This window comes from Salvelinus namaycush, chromosome 21 (genome assembly GCF_016432855.1).
Source record: "Salvelinus namaycush isolate Seneca chromosome 21, SaNama_1.0, whole genome shotgun sequence".
NCBI classification, from domain to species: Eukaryota; Metazoa; Chordata; class Actinopteri; order Salmoniformes; family Salmonidae; genus Salvelinus; species Salvelinus namaycush.
The window spans coordinates 36,531,615-36,548,797 of NC_052327.1; the positions used below are offsets into that span (position 1 = coordinate 36,531,615).

General features: G+C 45.4%; 1 protein-coding gene across 2 annotated transcripts in view; it reads right to left on the bottom strand.

The window, feature by feature from the left end:
• The window catches only part of LOC120066717 (cystic fibrosis transmembrane conductance regulator-like), a 74,590-nt gene that overhangs the window by 32,644 nt on the left and 24,763 nt on the right, over positions 1-17,183 (bottom strand). For both annotated transcript variants that reach the window (XM_039018177.1, XM_039018179.1), the window contains exons 10-12: positions 14,238-14,330; positions 13,022-13,198; positions 12,213-12,404 (exon numbers count right to left, since the gene is read on the bottom strand). In XM_039018177.1, coding sequence (XP_038874105.1) covers positions 12,213-12,404; positions 13,022-13,198; positions 14,238-14,330 — 462 coding nt within the window. The remainder of the gene's footprint in view (positions 1-12,212; positions 12,405-13,021; positions 13,199-14,237; positions 14,331-17,183) is intronic.

Genomic DNA, 17,183 nt, shown 5'->3' on the forward strand with positions numbered 1-17,183 from the left:
GTAGAGACATCATAGCCCTACTAAATGTAGGGGAGTAGAGACATCATAGCCCTACTAAATTTTGTGGAGTAGGGACATCATAGCCCTACTAAATGTAGGGGAGTAGAGACATCATAGCCCTACTAAATGTAGGGGAGTAGAGACATCATAGCCCTACTAAATGTAGGGTTGTAGAGACATCATAGCCCTACTAAATGTAGGGGAGTAGAGACATCATAGCCCTACTAAATGTAGGGGAGTAGAGACATCATAGCGCTACTAAATGTAGGGGTGTAGAGACATCATAGCCCTACTAAATGTAGGGGAGTAGAGACATCATAGCCCTACTAAATGTAGGGGTGTAGAGACATCATAGCCCTACTAAATGTAGGGGAGTAGAGACATCATAGCCCTACTAAATGTAGGGGAGTAGAGACATCATAGCCCTACTAAATGTAGGGGAGTAGGGACATCATAGTCCTACTAAATGTAGGGGGGTAGAGATATCATAGCCCTACTAAATGTAGGGGAGTAGAGATATCATAGCCCTACTAAATGTAGGGGAGTAGGGACATCATAGCCCTACTAAATGTAGGGGAGTAGGGACATCATAGCCCTACTAAATGTAGGGGAGTAGAGACATCATAGCCCTACTAAATGTAGGGGAGTAGGGATATCATAGCCCTACTAAATGTATGGGAGTAGGGACATCATAGCCCTACTAAATGTAGGGGAGTAGAGACATCATAGCCCTACTAAATGTTGGGGAGTAGGGACATCATAGCCCTACTAAATGTAGGGGAGTAGGGACATCATAGCCCTACTAAATGTAGGGGAGTAGAGACATCATAGCCCTACTAAATGTAGGCGAGTAGAGACATCATAGCCCTACTAAATGTAGGGGAGTAGGGACATCATAGCCCTACTAAATGTAGGGGAGTAGGGATATCATAGCGCTACTAAATGTAGGGGAGTAGAGACACCATAGCCCTACTAAATGTAGGGGGGTAGGGACATCATAGCCCTACTAAATGTAGGGGAGTAGATACAGCATAGCCCTACTAAATGTAGGGGAGTAGGGCCATCATAGCCCTACTAAATGTAGGGGAGTAGAGACATCATAGCTCTACTAAATTTATGGGAGTAGGGACATCATAGCCCTACTAAATGTAGGGGAGTAGAGACATCATAGCCCTACTAAATGTAGGGGCATAGAGACATCATAGCCCTACTAAATGTAGGGGAGTAGAGACATCATAGCCCTACTAAATGTAGGGGAGTAGAGACATCATAGCCCTACTAAATTTTGTGGAGTAGGGACATCATAGCCCTACTAAATGTAGGGGAGTAGAGACATCATAGCCCTACTAAATGTAGGGGAGTAGAGACATCATAGCCCTACTAAATGTAGGGGAGTAGAGACATCATAGCCCTACTAAATGTAGGGGTGTAGAGACATCATAGCCCTACTAAATGTAGGGGAGTAGAGACATCATAGCCCTACTAAATGTAGGGGAGTAGAGACATCATAGCCCTACTAAATGTAGGGGAGTAGGGACATCATAGTCCTACTAAATGTAGGGGGGTAGAGATATCATAGCCCTACTAAATGTAGGGGAGTAGAGATATCATAGCCCTACTAAATGTAGGGGAGTAGGGACATCATAGCCCTACTAAATGTAGGGGAGTAGGGACATCATAGCCCTACTAAATGTAGGGGAGTAGAGACATCATAGCCCTACTAAATGTAGGGGAGTAGGGATATCATAGCCCTACTAAATGTATGGGAGTAGGGACATCATAGCCCTACTAAATGTAGGGGAGTAGAGACATCATAGCCCTACTAAATGTTGGGGAGTAGGGACATCATAGCCCTACTAAATGTAGGGGAGTAGGGACATCATAGCCCTACTAAATGTAGGGGAGTAGAGACATCATAGCCCTACTAAATGTAGGCGAGTAGAGACATCATAGCCCTACTAAATGTAGGGGAGTAGGGACATCATAGCCCTACTAAATGTAGGGGAGTAGGGATATCATAGCGCTACTAAATGTAGGGGAGTAGAGACACCATAGCCCTACTAAATGTAGGGGGGTAGGGACATCATAGCCCTACTAAATGTAGGGGAGTAGATACAGCATAGCCCTACTAAATGTAGGGGAGTAGGGCCATCATAGCCCTACTAAATGTAGGGGAGTAGAGACATCATAGCTCTACTAAATTTATGGGAGTAGGGACATCATAGCCCTACTAAATGTAGGGGAGTAGAGACATCATAGCCCTACTAAATGTAGGGGCATAGAGACATCATAGCCCTACTAAATGTAGGGGAGTAGAGACATCATAGCCCTCCTAAATGTAGGGGTGTAGAGACATCATAGCCCTACTAAATGTAGGGGAGTAGAGACATCATAGCCCTACTAAATGTAGGGGTGTAGAGACATCATAGCCCTACTAAATGTAGGGGAGTAGAGACATCATAGCCCTACTAAATGTAGGGGAGTAGGGACATCATAGTCCTACTAAATGTAGGGGGGTAGAGATATCATAGCCCTACTAAATGTAGGGGAGTAGAGACATCATAGCCCTACTAAATGTAGGGGAGTAGAGACATCATAGCCCTACTAAATTTTGTGGAGTAGGGACATCATAGCCCTACTAAATGTAGGGGAGTAGAGACATCATAGCCCTACTAAATGTAGGGGAGTAGAGACATCATAGCCCTACTAAATGTAGGGGAGTAGATACATCATAGCCCTACTAAATGTAGGGGAGTAGATACATCATAGCCCTACTAAATGTAGAGGAGTAGAGACATCATAGCCCTACTAAATGTAGGGAGTAGAGACATCATAGCCCTACTAAATGTAGGGTTGTAGAGACATCATAGCCCTACTAAATGTAGGGGAGTAGAGACATCATAGCCCTACTAAATGTAGGGGAGTAGAGACATCATAGCCCTACTAAATGTAGGGGTGTAGAGACATCATAGCCCTACTAAATGTAGGGGAGTAGAGACATCATAGCCCTACTAAATGTAGGGGTGTAGAGACATCATAGCCCTACTAAATGTAGGGGAGTAGAGACATCATAGCCCTACTAAATGTAGGGGAGTAGAGACATCATAGCCCTACTAAATGTAGGGGAGTAGGGACATCATAGTCCTACTAAATGTAGGGGGGTAGAGATATCATAGCCCTACTAAATGTAGGGGAGTAGAGATATCATAGCCCTACTAAATGTAGGGGAGTAGGGACATCATAGCCCTACTAAATGTAGGGGAGTAGGGACATCATAGCCCTACTAAATGTAGGGGAGTAGAGACATCATAGCCCTACTAAATGTAGGGGAGTAGAGATATCATAGCCCTACTAAATGTAGGGGAGTAGGGACATCATAGCCCTACTAAATGTAGGGGAGTAGAGACATCATAGCCCTACTAAATGTAGGGGAGTAGAGACATCATAGCCCTACTAAATGTAGGGGAGTAGGGACATCATAGCCCTACTAAATGTAGGGGAGTAGGGATATCATAGCCCTACTAAATGTAGGGGAGTAGGGATATCATAGCCCTAGTAAATGTATGGGAGTAGGGACATCATAGCTCTACTACATGTAGGGGAGTAGAGACATCATAGCCCTACTAAATGTAGGGGAGTAGGGATATCATAGCCCTACTAAATGTATGGGAGTAGGGACATCATAGCCCTACTAAATGTAGGGGAGTAGAGACATCATAGCCCTACTAAATGTTGGGGAGTAGGGACATCATAGCCCTACTAAATGTAGGGGAGTAGGGACATCATAGCCCTACTAAATGTAGGGGAGTAGAGACATCATAGCCCTACTAAATGTAGGGGAGTAGAGACATCATAGCCCTACTAAATGTAGGGGAGTAGGGACATCATAGCCCTACTAAATGTAGGGGAGTAGGGATATCATAGCCCTACTAAATGTAGGGGAGTAGAGACACCATAGCCCTACTAAATGTAGGGGGGTAGGGACATCATAGCCCTACTAAATGTAGGGGAGTAGATACAGCATAGCCCTACTAAATGTAGGGGAGTAGGGCCATCATAGCCCTACTAAATGTAGGGGAGTAGAGACATCATAGCTCTACTAAATTTATGGGAGTAGGGACATCATAGCCCTACTAAATGTAGGGGAGTAGAGACATCATAGCCCTACTAAATGTAGGGGCATAGAGACATCATAGCCCTACTAAATGTAGGGGAGTAGAGACATCATAGCCCTCCTAAATGTAGGGGTGTAGAGACATCATAGCCCTACTAAATGTAGGGGAGTAGAGACATCATAGCCCTACTAAATGTAGGGGAGTAGAGACATCATAGCCCTACTAAATGTAGGGGAGTAGGGACATCATAGTCCTACTAAATGTAGGGGGGTAGAGATATCATAGCCCTACTAAATGTAGGGGAGTAGAGATATCATAGCCCTACTAAATGTAGGGGAGTAGGGACATCATAGCCCTACTAAATGTAGGGGAGTAGGGACATCATAGCCCTACTAAATGTAGGGGAGTAGAGACATCATAGCCCTACTAAATGTAGGGGAGTAGAGACATCATAGCCCTACTAAATGTAGGGGAGTAGAGACATCATAGCCCTACTAAATGTAGGGGAGTAGGGACATCATAGTCCTACTAAATGTAGGGGAGTAGAGACATCATAGCCCTACTAAATGTAGGGGAGTAGAGACATCATAGCCCTACTAAATGTAGAGGAGTAGGGACATCATAGCCCTACTAAATGTAGGGGAGTAGAGACATCATATCCCTACTAAATGTAGGGGAGTAGAGACATCATAGCCCTACTAAATGTAGAGGAGTAGGGACATCATAGCCCTACTAAATGTAGGGGAGTAGAGACATCATAGCCCTACTAAATGTAGGGGAGTAGAGACATCATAGCCCTACTAAATGTAGGGGAGTAGAGACATCATAGCCCTACTAAATGTAGAGGAGTAGGGACATCATAGCCCTCCTAAATGTAGGGGAGTAGGGACATCATAGTCCTACTAAATGTAGGGGAGTAGAGACATCATAGCCCTACTAAATGTAGGGGAGTAGAGACATCATAGCCCTACTAAATGTAGGGGAGTAGAGACATCATAGCCCTACTAAATGTAGGGGAGTAGGGACATCATAGCCCTACTAAATGTAGGGGAGTAGGGATATCATAGTCCTACTAAATGTAGGGGAGTAGAGACATCATAGCCCTACTAAATGTAGGGGAGTAGAGACATCATAGCCCTACTAAATGTAGGGGAGTAGGGATATCATAGCCCTACTAAATGTAGGGGAGTAGAGACATCATAGCCCTACTAAATGTAGGGGAGTAGAGACATCATAGCCCTACTAAATGTAGGGGAGTAGGGACATCATAGTCCTACTAAATGTAGGGGGGTAGAGATATCATAGCCCTACTAAATGTAGGGGAGTAGAGATATCATAGCCCTACTAAATGTAGGGGAGTAGGGACATCATAGCCCTACTAAATGTAGGGGAGTAGGGACATCATAGCCCTACTAAATGTAGGGGAGTAGAGACATCATAGCCCTACTAAATGTAGGGGAGTAGAGATATCATAGCCCTACTAAATGTAGGGGAGTAGGGACATCATAGCCCTACTAAATGTAGGGGAGTAGAGACATCATAGCCCTACTAAATGTAGGGGAGTAGAGACATCATAGCCCTACTAAATGTAGGGGAGTAGGGACATCATAGCCCTACTAAATGTAGGGGAGTAGGGATATCATAGCCCTACTAAATGTAGGGGAGTAGGGATATCATAGCCCTAGTAAATGTATGGGAGTAGGGACATCATAGCTCTACTACATGTAGGGGAGTAGAGACATCATAGCCCTACTAAATGTAGGGGAGTAGGGATATCATAGCCCTACTAAATGTATGGGAGTAGGGACATCATAGCCCTACTAAATGTAGGGGAGTAGAGACATCATAGCCCTACTAAATGTTGGGGAGTAGGGACATCATAGCCCTACTAAATGTAGGGGAGTAGGGACATCATAGCCCTACTAAATGTAGGGGAGTAGAGACATCATAGCCCTACTAAATGTAGGGGAGTAGAGACATCATAGCCCTACTAAATGTAGGGGAGTAGGGACATCATAGCCCTACTAAATGTAGGGGAGTAGGGATATCATAGCCCTACTAAATGTAGGGGAGTAGAGACACCATAGCCCTACTAAATGTAGGGGGGTAGGGACATCATAGCCCTACTAAATGTAGGGGAGTAGATACAGCATAGCCCTACTAAATGTAGGGGAGTAGGGCCATCATAGCCCTACTAAATGTAGGGGAGTAGAGACATCATAGCTCTACTAAATTTATGGGAGTAGGGACATCATAGCCCTACTAAATGTAGGGGAGTAGAGACATCATAGCCCTACTAAATGTAGGGGCATAGAGACATCATAGCCCTACTAAATGTAGGGGAGTAGAGACATCATAGCCCTCCTAAATGTAGGGGTGTAGAGACATCATAGCCCTACTAAATGTAGGGGAGTAGAGACATCATAGCCCTACTAAATGTAGGGGAGTAGAGACATCATAGCCCTACTAAATGTAGGGGAGTAGGGACATCATAGTCCTACTAAATGTAGGGGGGTAGAGATATCATAGCCCTACTAAATGTAGGGGAGTAGAGATATCATAGCCCTACTAAATGTAGGGGAGTAGGGACATCATAGCCCTACTAAATGTAGGGGAGTAGGGACATCATAGCCCTACTAAATGTAGGGGAGTAGAGACATCATAGCCCTACTAAATGTAGGGGAGTAGAGACATCATAGCCCTACTAAATGTAGGGGAGTAGAGACATCATAGCCCTACTAAATGTAGGGGAGTAGGGACATCATAGTCCTACTAAATGTAGGGGAGTAGAGACATCATAGCCCTACTAAATGTAGGGGAGTAGAGACATCATAGCCCTACTAAATGTAGAGGAGTAGGGACATCATAGCCCTACTAAATGTAGGGGAGTAGAGACATCATATCCCTACTAAATGTAGGGGAGTAGAGACATCATAGCCCTACTAAATGTAGAGGAGTAGGGACATCATAGCCCTACTAAATGTAGGGGAGTAGAGACATCATAGCCCTACTAAATGTAGGGGAGTAGAGACATCATAGCCCTACTAAATGTAGGGGAGTAGAGACATCATAGCCCTACTAAATGTAGAGGAGTAGGGACATCATAGCCCTCCTAAATGTAGGGGAGTAGGGACATCATAGTCCTACTAAATGTAGGGGAGTAGAGACATCATAGCCCTACTAAATGTAGGGGAGTAGAGACATCATAGCCCTACTAAATGTAGGGGAGTAGAGACATCATAGCCCTACTAAATGTAGGGGAGTAGGGACATCATAGCCCTACTAAATGTAGGGGAGTAGGGATATCATAGTCCTACTAAATGTAGGGGAGTAGAGACATCATAGCCCTACTAAATGTAGGGGAGTAGAGACATCATAGCCCTACTAAATGTAGGGGAGTAGGGATATCATAGCCCTACTAAATGTAGGGGAGTAGAGACATCATAGCCCTACTAAATGTAGGGGAGTAGAGACATCATAGCCCTACTAAATGTAGGGGAGTAGATACATCATAGCCCTACTAAATGTAGGGGAGTAGGGACATCATAGCCCTACTAAATGTAGGGGAGTAGGGACATCATAGCCCTACTAAATGTAGGGGAGTAGGGACATCATAGCCCTACTAAATGTAGGGGAGTAGAGACATCATAGCCCTACTAAATGTAGGGGAGTAGAGACATCATAGCCCTACTAAATGTAGGGGAGTAGAGACATCATAGCCCTACTAAATGTAGGGGAGTAGATACATCATAGCCCTACTAAATGTAGGGGAGTAGATACATCATAGCCCTACTAAATGTAGGGGAGTAGATACATCATAGCCCTACTAAATGTAGAGGAGTAGAGACATCATAGCCCTACTAAATGTAGGGGAGTAGAGATATCATAGCCCTACTAAATGTAGGGGAGTAGGGACATCATAGCCCTACTAAATGTAGGGGAGTAGGGACATCATAGCCCTACTAAATGTAGGGGAGTAGGGACATCATAGCCCTACTAAATGTAGGGGAGTAGAGACATCATAGCCCTACTAAATGTAGGGGAGTAGAGACATCATAGCCCTACTAAATGTAGGGGAGTAGAGACATCATAGCCCTACTAAATGTAGGGGAGTAGAGACATCATCGCCCTACTAAATGTAGGGGAGTAGGGACATCATAGTCCTACTAAATGTAGGGGAGTAGAGACATCATAGCCCTACTAAATGTAGGGGAGTAGAGACATCATAGCCCTACTAAATGTAGAGGAGTAGGGACATCATAGCCCTACTAAATGTAGGGGAGTAGGGACATCATAGCCCTACTAAATGTAGGGGAGTAGGGACATCATAGCCCTACTAAATGTAGGGGAGTAGAGACATCATAGCCCTACTAAATGTAGGGGAGTAGAGACATCATAGCCCTACTAAATGTGTTGAGGAAAACAAAATCAAAAGTTCAATACCTTATTGTTTACATCTGTGTTAGCAGACATAACAGACTGAGATGGCAGCTAAAGAAATCTATGACTCCTGAAAGAATGTTGACAACAAACTGGGCAAAGACTCAATTTAACGTCCCCTAAATGTTCTTAAATTAACCTGTTGAAAATGTACAATTTGTTGAGTTTTGCAAATCCAATTCCTTTTCCACATTGGGATACAGCTGCAGCGTAATCAAATCACATGTCCTTAAAGCTATTTAAAAAAGCTATTTACAGTATAAGTACCCAAGCTGAAAGACACAATGGTTTGATTTCAGAAGTCTAATAGCACCACATCAACAAAAACCAAACCAGAAACACTGAAACATAAAAGGAGTATGAAAAACGACCACAACTAAGGATAAATTCATTATTAACTAGATTATTTCAAACACAAACGTCTGAAACACATGTACACCAACATGTACATAATGAATTGAGTCATACAGTGATGGAACACAGTCTACCATCATAAAACCGCCTACCTTTTTAAATGCTACTTCTGCTGTCCAAAAGGAAGGCATTGGGAATTAAGTTAACATGTTGTTTAACAGGTCTTAAAACCCAGCAAGTGGAAAAAGGCACCTTGTGTGTCTCACACTGAACAAAGCCACTGCATTCGTCCCAAATGGCACCCTGTTCCCTATATAGCGCCCTTCTTTTGACCAGTAGCCTGGTCAAAAGTAGTGCACTTTATAGGGAATAGATTAGCAACAGAACAGGGGGAGGTTGAGAGAGTAGCAACAGAACACGGGGAGGTTGAGAGAGTAACAACAGAACAGGGGGAGGTTGAGAGTTAGCAACAGAACAGGGGGAGGTTGAGAGAGTAGCAACAGAACACGGGGAGGTTGAGAGTAACAACAGAACAGGGCGAGGTTGAGAGAGTAGCAACAGAACAGGGGGAGGTTGAGAGAGTAACAACAGAACAGGGGGAGGTTGAGAGAGTAGCAACAGAACACGGGGAGGTTGAGAGTAACAACAGAACAGGGCGAGGTTGAGAGAGTAGCAACAGAACAGGGGGAGGTTGAGAGAGTAACAACAGAACAGGGCGAGGTTGAGAGAGTAACAACAGAACAGGGGGAGGTTGAGAGAGTAACAACAGAACAGGGGGAGATTGAGAGAGTAACAACAGAACAGGGGGAGGTTGAGAGTTAGCAACAGAACAGGGGGAGGTTGAGAGAGTAGCAACAGAACACGGGGAGGTTGAGAGTAGCAACAGAACAGGGGGAGGTTGAGAGAGTAGAAGAAAACTATTCAGGTTAAGAAAAAAAGCAAGCTGATATTCCGTCCCAATGACATAATGTGGTGTGTCCATGGCAACGGGAGTGTCTGGGACAGTAATCCAGTGACACGGCCCCCCTGCTGAGGCAGCACTTTGAACACACTGCCCACCACTTAACACTGGGGCTCCACACAGGGATGGGACGGCATTGTGTGTGTGTGTGTGTGTGTGTGTGTATGTGCGTGCGTGCGTGTGTGTGTGTGTGCATAAACTGGAGAAATATGACACATCAACGCCTCACAAAGGCTACTGGGTAGACAGTCAAGTAGAACATATGAGTCAAGGGAGAAGGAGAGAGAATTGGGTTGGGAATGAGAGAGTAGCAACAGAACAGGGGGAGGTTGAGAGAGTAGCAACAGAACAGGGGGAGGTTGAGAGTTAGCAACAGAACAGGAGGAGGTTGAGAGAGTAGCAACAGAACAGGGGGAGGTTGAGAGAGTAGCAACAGAACAGGGGGAGATTGAGAGTTAGCAACAGAACAGGGGGAGGTTGAGAGTTAGCAACAGAACAGGGGGAGGTTGAGAGTTAGCAACAGAACAGGATGAGGTTGAGAGTTAGCAACAGAACAGGGGAAGGTTGAGAGTTAGCAACAGAACAGGGGGAGGTTGAGAGTTAGCAACAGAACAGGAGGAGGTTGAGAGAGTAGCAACAGAACAGGGCGAGGTTGAGAGTTAGCAACAGAACAGGGGGAGGTTGAGAGAGTAGCAACAGAACAGAGGGAGGTTGAGAGAGTAGCAACAGAACAGGAGGAGGTTGAGAGAGTAGCAACAGAACAGGAGGAGGTTGAGAGAGTAGCAACAGAACAGGGGGAGGTTGAGAGTTAGCAACAGAACAGGGGGAGGTTGAGAGAGTAGCAACAGAACAGGGGGAGGTTGAGAGTTAGCAACAGAACAGGGGGAGGTTGAGAGAGTAGCAACAGAACAGGGGGAGGTTGAGAGAGTAGCAACAGAACAGGGCGAGGTTGAGAGAGTAGCAACAGAACAGGGGGAGGTTGAGAGAGTAGCAACAGAACAGGAGGAGGTTGAGAGAGTAGCAACAGAACAGGGGGAGGTTGAGAGAGTAGCAACAGAACAGGGGGAGATTGAGAGAGTAGCAACAGAACAGGGCGAGGTTGAGAGTTAGCAACAGAACAGGGGGAGGTTGAGAGAGTAGCAACAGAACAGAGGGAGGTTGAGAGAGTAGCAACAGAACAGGAGGAGGTTGAGAGAGTAGCAACAGAACAGGAGGAGGTTGAGAGAGTAGCAACAGAACAGGGGGAGGTTGAGAGTTAGCAACAGAACAGGGGGAGGTTGAGAGAGTAGCAACAGAACAGGGGGAGGTTGAGAGTTAGCAACAGAACAGGGGGAGGTTGAGAGAGTAGCAACAGAACAGGGGGAGGTTGAGAGAGTAGCAACAGAACAGGGCGAGGTTGAGAGAGTAGCAACAGAACAGGGGGAGGTTGAGAGAGTAGCAACAGAACAGGAGGAGGTTGAGAGAGTAGCAACAGAACAGGGGGAGGTTGAGAGAGTAGCAACAGAACAGGGGGAGATTGAGAGAGTAGCAACAGAACAGGGGGAGATTGAGAGTTAGCAACAGAACAGGGGGAGGTTGAGAGAGTAGCAACAGAACAGGGGGAGATTGAGAGAGTAGCAACAGAACAGGGGGAGATTGAGAGAGTAGCAACAGAACAGGGGGAGGTTGAGAGTTAGCAACAGAACAGGGGGAGGTTGAGAGAGTAGCAACAGAACACGGGGAGGTTGAGAGAGTAACAACAGAACAGGGGGAGGTTGAGAGTTAGCAACAGAACAGGGGGAGGTTGAGAGAGTAGCAACAGAACAGGGGGAGGTTGAGAGAGTAACAACAGAACAGGGGGAGGTTGAGAGAGTAGCAACAGAACACGGGGAGGTTGAGAGTAACAACAGAACAGGGCGAGGTTGAGAGAGTAGCAACAGAACAGGGGGAGGTTGAGAGAGTAACAACAGAACAGGGCGAGGTTGAGAGAGTAACAACAGAACAGGGGGAGGTTGAGAGAGTAACAACAGAACAGGGGGAGATTGAGAGAGTAACAACAGAACAGGGGGAGGTTGAGAGTTAGCAACAGAACAGGGGGAGGTTGAGAGAGTAGCAACAGAACACGGGGAGGTTGAGAGTAGCAACAGAACAGGGGGAGGTTGAGAGAGTAGAAGAAAACTATTCAGGTTAAGAAAAAAATAGCGAGAACAAAGCAAAGACAAAGTAAAGCAGAAAGGAAAGCAGAAAAAGTAAGAAACATCTGACACAACCACATCAAAGACCAGACCTGAGACCAAAGGAATTCTAACCAAGTTAACAAACAACACACAAACAACAAGGTTACATATTTCAGTCCACCGTACCTCCTCCAGCTGACATGCCTTAATGACAGAGGTGTAGCGGAATTCGTCGTAGGTCAGACCAAACAGGATGTTGTCACGGATGGTTCCGGGCATGATCCAGGAGGTCTGGGGGGAGAAGGAGATCCGCCCACTGTGTTTGATCTTCCCCTCTGACGGGACCAGCTCTCCCAGGATCATCATCAGCAGGGAACTCTGGGGGGAGACACAGAATTAAAGACAACAGACACAGATAAAATTACATTTAATCTCTATGGAAGACACACATTAGTGTGTGTGTTAGCTTCCAGACGCAACTTCAGGAGTCTGTTGGGACATTGGGCTGATATTTGTGGACTCCCTTAGTTGAGCATCTCTCTGGTGCCTGACAATGGAAAATAACCCTAACCTAAAGTGTCAGTTTTCACACCATTTGTTTTTGCCTGTCAACAAAAGCAGATCTATAATTTCTAGGAATAATACTTACCAGTTGGCAGGTAAAATGTGTCCGTCGCTATCAAAAAACGCATTTATAACCAGTTTTTATCCAGAGTCTTCCACTAGCCTACGATTAACATTTTCCACCGGAAACACTTGCTTCTTTGTGTTTCCAGTGGAAAATGTCAATAGTAGGCTAATCGTTGGAATGGAAGACCCTATGACATAATGAGATATGAGAATTACAGGGACTGCAGTTGGCACATTTACAGAAATGTTGATTAATGTACATTGTTCGTGTCAAATCAAATCAACCCAATAAAGTAAACTACAAAGGCCCAGACCTCCTCCATCCACCCCAGTGTTCCCTGACAGACAGTGAGTGGTAGTGGTACCTTTCCGGAGCCGGTGGATCCAGCCACGGCCAGCATCTGTCCCTTCTCCAGATACAGGCTGATGTTCTTGAGGACGGGTGTAACATATAGGTTGGTGAAGAACAGCCCTACGTCACCGTTAGGGTGGCCGTTAGACTTGTTCTCCTGCTTAATCTTCTCAAACAACGCCCCGATACCCTGGAGAGGGGGAGAGAGTTGGGGGAGAAATAGAGAGAGAGTGAGGGAGGGTGAGAGGGAGAGAGAGTAGGATGAGAAAGAGAGAGAGAGGGAGGGGGGAGAGAGAGAGGGGGGAGAGGTAGAGAGAGGGTGAGAAATAGCTTTACATTACATCAAATGTAAGTTTCTCTCATACAATATGACCAGACCAGCTTGTCTGAAAGAGTGAGCTCATGTGTGTATAGCTCTGGTTGTATTAGAAATACTATTTGTGCATAAAGGGGACAACAGACTAGTGATACCATGCTCTGATGACGGCTTTATGCTGAAATGTCTCAGCCATCCAGCTGGGAAAATTAGAAAGACGAGAAAGTATTTTTTGGTCATTTATTTTCAAGTTTCTTGGAATCACTGAGAAATAGGAGACTCTTGCGCCCCAAAGAAAAAAGGCCTCAAATGTCAGTATTGGCCCCTAATCCATCAACATTTCCATAGAAATCAAATCACTGGTGAGAGTTCTGTAGGAGAGAAACGGTGAACCTGGTTGGTTTGTTAAATCATTGAGCTGGGTGACGTTTTATGGGTCAGTGATCTTCTAATGCCAAGGGCTTCCGTCACTTCTATAGCTTACACTGCGTCACATTCATATTCAAATGAGCTGACGTACACGCAGTCCACAATAAAGACCAGTCTGACAACTCTGGCCTATTTCCAAAACAACTTTCACAGGAGGAGACGCTGGGATAGAATCCTGGATGTGATAAATGAATGGATTCCTAACCAGATTGTCCCAGCATAGAATGGGTTTGGTATAGTTTACCACCGTCTAGCATAGCATTGGTATTGGTTATCTAAATTAGTGCACAAAGCATCTGAACACAAATCATTTTTTACCTACTTGGGATGGCCATAACATGTGTCCATTAAGTTAAATGTACTGCCTGCGACACTTCAAACTGATAACGTTGTTCTGTGGTCATGATGATGAATTGCCTTTTACCTACACAATAGTAGGATTATTATCAGGAAGAATAGAATGCATACACACACACACTCGTACCTCATCCCAGGAGGCGGTCACGTTCACCAGCTCTACCTCAGTGGTGGTCAGGTTGTACTCTAATACTTTGTACTCCTCTTTACAGAGGTATTCCTACAGGACAGACAAAACAAGAGTTAAAACCACTAGTAATATTACAAATTGAAACAGACAAGAATATTATCTTGGCAACAACAAGTCAGCTCAATACGCACGCGCACACACACACACACACACACACACACACACACACACACACACACACACACACACACACACACACACACACACACACACACACACACACGCACACGCACACACACACACATTCACAGTGGAGAACAAACAGTAGTGGCTCAAATACAGAATAGACAACGTGTTGTCCTACGCCTTGTGCAGTACTGGCTCACAGACAGAATATACAACATGTTCAGGAGATAGAGAGGAATCCCTGATAAGAATGACACAACAACAACTGTACTGTGACCCTAATATGGCCTTTTTGGCCGAGGACGACATGTGTCTGTCTCTCTCTCTCTATTTCTTGATGGGCCTTATGGCAAGGCAGTATGAAGGGCATGTATGTGTCTTGGGGTGCAGTTGGTGTGGGGGGGGCTGTGTGTGTTTTGGATTCCAGATGTTGGACTGGAAAGATGACTCCATTACCTCAAACAGGTAGCTTCTACTTCCTCTTTGTGCGTGTGATTGAATGCCTCCGTGCGTGTGTGGTTGCCTGTGTGTGTACGCGTCTGCAGTGTTTCACCTAGGATTCTTGCAGTGGCAAAGTTAGCGTGGTAGTGGGCGTGGCCAGTTGTGCAGTCTCCAACCAACATTTTTAAAGGACCTCCTCTTGGCGACAGAGACAAAATGTTGCTGTTTAAAGTTAATTTCCTGCAATTCTACACATTTTACCATGGCTTATGCCGTGTTCTATGCTACATGAGTGACTCAAACATAATACCAAAATCAATGAGGGCCCCATGCCATGACATTTTTGCCATTTTTGATTCTCCTTGACTGTCTAGTTATTATTTTGGTGATTGTTATTCAAAAATCTTATTTAAAAATATATAGCTCCATTATCTCTAAATACTTTATATCTGGTTTAGTTGTTTAAGTTTACACTGTAAACACTTTACCATCCCAAAAATGATGAAAAAAATTAAATATTAAATAGCCGCTGCTAAATGAATATAGGGGAAACACTGATCCGTGTGTTTGTGCCAATTCCTATGAGTCTTCAGATACAGATACAGATTCTTCAGATACTGACAAAACAATCACCGAAACTGACATAACTGTCGGGGACACTGACATAACCTTCAGGGACAGTGACATAACCTTCAGGGACACTGACACAACCTTCAGGGACAGTACCATAGCCTTCAGGGACACTGACATAACCTTCAGGGACAGTGCCATAGCCTTCAGGGACACTGACATAACCTTCAGGGGACTCTGACATAACCTTCAGGGACACTGACATAACCTTCAGGGACAGTGCCATACCCTTCAGGGACAGTGCCATAACCTTCAGGGACAGTGCCATAACCTTCAGGGACACTGACATAACCTTCAGGGACAGTACCATAGCCTTCAGGGAAAAAAATAAAAAATAAAATAGCCGCTGCTAAATGAATATAGGGGAAACACTGATCCGTGTGTTTGTGCCAATTCCTATGAGTCTTCAGATACAGATACAGATTCTTCAGATACTGACAAAAAAATCACCAAAACTGACATAACTGTCGGGGACACTGACATAACCTTCAGGGACAGTGACATAACCTTCAGGGACACTGACACATCCTTCAGGGACAGTACCATAGCCTTCAGGGACACTGACATAACCTTCAGGGACACTGACATAACCTTCAGGGACACTGACATAACCATCAGGGGACACTGACATAACCTTCAGGGACACTGACATAACCATCAGGGGACACTGACATAACCTTCAGGGACAGTGACATAACCTTCAGGGACACTGACATAACCTTCAGGGACACTGACATAACCATCAGGGGACACTGACATAACCTTCAGGGACAGTGCCATAACCTTCAGGGACACTGACATAACCTTCAGGGACAGTGCCATAACCTCCAGGGACAGTGCCGTAACCTCCAGGGACAGTACCATAGCCTTCAGGGACAGTGCCATAACCTTCAGGGACAGTGCCATAACCTTCAGGGACACTGACATAACCTTCAGGGACAGTGACATAACCTTCAGGGACACTGACACATCCTTCAGGGACAGTACCATAGCCTTCAGGGACACTGACATAACCTTCAGGGACAGTGACATAACCTTCAGGGACACTGACATAACCTTCAGGGACACTGACATAACCATCAGGGGACACTGACATAACCTTCAGGGACAGTGACATAACCTTCAGGGACACTGACATAACCTTCAGGGACAGTGCCATAACCTTCAGGGACACTGACATAACCTTCAGGGACAGTGCCATAACCTTCAGGGACAGAGCCATAGCCTTCAGGGACAGTGCCATAACCTTCAGGGACACTGACATAACCTTCAGGGACAGTGCCATAACCTTCAGGGACAGAGCCATAACCTTCAGGGACAATGCCATAACCTTCAGGGACAGTGCCATAACCTTCAGGGACACTGACATAACCTTCAGGGACAGTGCCATAGCCTTCAGGGACAGAGCCATAGCCTTCAGGGGCAGTGCCATAACCTCCAGGGACAGTGCCATAACCTCCAGGGACAGTACCATAACCTCCAGGGACAGTACCATAGCCTTCAGGGACAGTGCCATAACCTTCAGGGACACTGACATAACCTTCAGGGACAATGCCATAACCTCCAGGGACAGTGCCGTAACCTCCAGGGACAGTACCATAGCCTTCAGGGACAGTGCCATAACCTTCAGGGACACTGACATAACCTTCAGGGACAGTGCCATAACCTCCAGGGACAGTGCCATAA